The 4,009-nt window shown below is 31.4% G+C and overlaps 1 protein-coding gene across 1 annotated transcript in view; it reads left to right on the top strand.

The window, feature by feature from the left end:
• The first annotated feature begins 1,285 nt into the window (after positions 1-1,285).
• LOC100164628 (type 1 phosphatidylinositol 4,5-bisphosphate 4-phosphatase) overlaps positions 1,286-4,009 on the top strand; it is a 7,769-nt gene continuing 5,045 nt past the window's right edge. The window contains exon 1 of the mRNA XM_001949782.5: positions 1,286-1,742. Within this exon, the coding sequence (XP_001949817.1) occupies positions 1,679-1,742 (64 nt within the window). The 5' untranslated portion in view covers positions 1,286-1,678. The remainder of the gene's footprint in view (positions 1,743-4,009) is intronic.

Genomic DNA, 4,009 nt, shown 5'->3' with positions numbered 1-4,009 from the left:
CTGTGTTACACACACTGTAACCTAAGACCATTTATTATAAATCTTAGTATCCTAGTAGACTGTGTTGTGTTAGTTGTGGCGTATCGGTGTATCGCCCGTATACCAAACGTCATTATGACGAGAATATTTCCATCCCTCGAGTAATACAAGATTATATTAATATGTTAGGTACCTATGGATTAAAATATACCATACAGATATATTTAGCACGGACTATTTAAAATAACTAAGTCGCTTCGGCATCCTTATTTCTACTAAATTAAAATCAACACATCCAATAGGTAATTCAAAATTATAAATAGCAAAATGTTATATTTCAAAAATTACTCTTGTGTTATAATTGTAATTTGATAAACTTTATTTTTTCAAATTTTTAAACGATTTTTTAGGGGGTGCTAATTTTTACCTAGGGGGTGCTAAGGACCCAAAGCACCCCCCCTAGTTGCGCCAATGTCCGTAATACTGTAATAGCTGTGGTAAAGATGAACAACAAACTAATGATGACGAAAGCAGAGTGTCGGCACTCGGCGATGGTGTCGTGGTGATAACAATATAACATTTCGACCGGCTGATAAGGAAATCCCACGACGACGTCGATGGGTCGTCGGAGGCTAGTAAGTCCATAACGATATAAGTATGCCGTAACGATTACGCATTTATGCAGGCTGTCAGTCGTGAGTCGTGATGACGTGATTGACGAATAAAGAAGTGTAAAAAAAAATAACAATAATAATCTCAATTGAATTATCATTAAATAATAATTCCCGGGAGCTGAAACGAAAATACCCCACGCATTCGACGTCCGGCGATAATAATATTAATTATTTAATAATTTAATCATATTATAATATATTTTGTGTAGTCGTGTCGCCGACATCTTGCGGTCACTAAATACTTTATACCAATTGGTATTACAGAATTTACTATCGCCTTGACCGTCGTCACTCTTTGTTATAATATTATGGTTGTCGGGTTTATTAATATATATTTTCTTTGTCTAGGATTATATTATAGCAAAATATAAAAAATATTTCAATATTTTCGTGACAACTTTATCACAAACGACACAAACCGACAACCGTAGGCACCTGAATGCTTTCAACTTCCTGGTTAGTGCGATACCAGAACCCGATAGCCTGAAAAAATAAATACCCAATTCGAATATCGATGCAAATAACAACATTATAATATTTAAATATTTAATTGTATTATTTGCTATATAATATTATTATTATTTCATTATTGAACTGCTGTGCGTGAGCGCGACACACGTCGCTGGACGACGATCAGTCGCCATATTGATCGCGTAACGTGTTATCAATATTTTATTATTATTATTGTGTTCGGCGTTTGTTTTGCGCCTCGCGCCGACCAGCCACACACCGACACCGCACGACGGACGAGTGATAAAAAATTAATTATTGGTTGTAACACGACAACGGAGCTTGGAAACTCAGCCGCCGCCGCCAGCCGTATAGTAGTCCTTTTTACGACTTTGTTTCCACTTTAGTGTTCCGTAGGCCGTTCACGTTTGCTGCGGCGTTTCCCCCGTCGGCCGCGTTTGTCACCGTTGTCGACGCAGTTGGATAATAATAATAATAATAGTAATAATAACAATAGCTTTATTGTGTTATACTTTTGTTGCCATTGCTGATTGCTGATTGCCGACTGTGGAATAATGACGGACACGAAACCGCTGTTGGACAGCGGAGATTCGACCGCCCAAAAGGCTTCGGAAGCAGGTAAACTGAGCTGATGTTTGATTTGTCGGCTACTATATTTCTCGGGTGGTGTTTTTCTCCCTTTGTCTTTAGTGCGCGAAAACCACAAAGGTTACATATTACCTATATATATATATATATATATATATTATATGTACCTATGTAGTGTTCCTAGCGTTGGTACCTGATTAATCAGACTGTCTTGCGACATATCAATCGATAGGCGTAGTTATGTCTGCTCGACCGAGCTTCGAAGAGTTAGTTTTTTTTATTTATTGCTCTTGTCAATATTTGTTGTATAGATTCATCGTTATCGACAAAAGTTTTGGGCCTTTTTTGTGTGCCATACAAATACACAATTAGTAATAGGTAGGTAGCTCTCACGTTTTTCGTTCATTTAGTGATTATAAAGCTGTTACTGGTACAATACACTAGTTTTTTTATAGGTAGGTATACTAATGGCCAGTTGTACCGTCTCTGATTAAAGTTAACCGGAGTTTAATCGGCCAAATTTGCCCTGTTAAATATCTGTTATCAGCTGATTAAGCTTAATCGAAGTTTAACCGTAGACGGTACAACTGGCCCTTACAGTGTGCGAATAGTCAAGTAACATAAAAAAAAACTGATAAATTTAACTAATATTTAATTGACCAGTCATGTTTAAGGAACCATTAGCTCACTATTGATTTATTAATTTAGTGATTATTTATGCAGCCCGGTAAAATATACTAGATTCTTATATAATTTAAAGTTATCATTCAGTTGACATTTCTATGGCAATATAAACTTTTTTTTCTAAACGAGAACCACCATTAAACCCTTTGTTACTGTAAATTGTTAAACATAATTTCTTTGGAAATTTTGATTCTATTTTTGATGCATCTAAATTAAAATTAAATTGTGTGGTTTCTGAATAATTAAACATTATGTAGGTTCTAAGATTAATTGTTTTAAATGTAGATTTTACATCAAATATACAAAGATGTGATATTTATTCTAGTACATAATATAATATTACTCTGCTCAGACGACTTTTACAAATTATAAAATGCTAATATATTATTATTAATTTCTGAAATATTTGAATCATCATAGTCTGTACGTTTTTCTGTACCATGAATTATTATTGTTAGCACATAAACTATACCTAGTAATTCAGAAACTAAGTACTTGTTTAATTTATGTACATAAAATTTTTAAACAAATCATCTGTTAAAAAATTTTCACTAAAAAAATTGTATAAGTATTCATTTGTAAGAAAAGTTAGTATAACCACAGGCACACCTTAAATGGCATAATGAATATAAGTACCTATTTGAAAATATAGTTTCTGTTTAGGTACTTTCCCTAAATCACTATTTGAATTAATTGGTTATTGAGTAAAGAAATTAAGATGATCCTAACCCTGTTAATAGGTTTTATTAATCTGAATTACCTAAACTTGAAAGTAATAAAAAAAAAAACTAAATCATATAATAGACTAATAAATTTGTATTTTCCACTTAAGTATGAATGCAAGATTGTTTTAATTGAATATTTAAATTAATGTTAAATAATTGTATTCCAATTAATTGTTATAAATAAATGTTATTAATTTACTGCAATTTACTTGCATAAATACCTCGATAAATACCTAATAATTAGTAACATTTTTTTAATAGTTTTATTAGTTAATTTTATATTTAAAGATCTAAATTTACACACACAAATATTATTCAAACTTGTAATGAATAAAAGAAATATAGAAATGACCAATTCTTGGCTACCTATTGATTTAAATTGAGAATTGGTTTTTTTTTTTTTTTATAATATGTAGGTATAATTTTTATGTTTTAAACTTATGGAACATTTCAAGAATAAACAATAGAATGTCATTGAAGTCTGTGACCATATATTGTGACATTCCATTGTTAAAAAATGTATAAAATAAATAATTAACCTTTATGTTTTATTTTGAAACTAGGTAGGTAGGTATGTAAAAAAAGTTTAACAAAAACCTGGTTGGTAACTTATTTGTTTATAATTATTAAGTTGGTTAGTATGCAAGTATATTTATTTTTTGTTAGTGTTTGAATAACATTGTCTATGCTTAAGAAAATTACATTTTTACTTAAGGGGATTCGATACCCTGATTTTCTTTTTTTTTCTAACACTCGTGCGACATAGTATTTTAGACGTGTTTTTTGCCAAACATACCAATTGATCTAATGAAGCGATAAGAATTCTACAAACATATTTGAATTTGTCATCATGTCTACTTGAAAACGACTTTCCCACATTTTTGATTT

The sequence above is a fragment of the Acyrthosiphon pisum genome, chromosome X, assembly GCF_005508785.2.
Source record: "Acyrthosiphon pisum isolate AL4f chromosome X, pea_aphid_22Mar2018_4r6ur, whole genome shotgun sequence".
NCBI classification, from domain to species: Eukaryota; Metazoa; Arthropoda; class Insecta; order Hemiptera; family Aphididae; genus Acyrthosiphon; species Acyrthosiphon pisum.
Note: the sequence above shows the minus strand (reverse complement) of the source record. Positions and strands in the feature narration are given on the sequence as shown.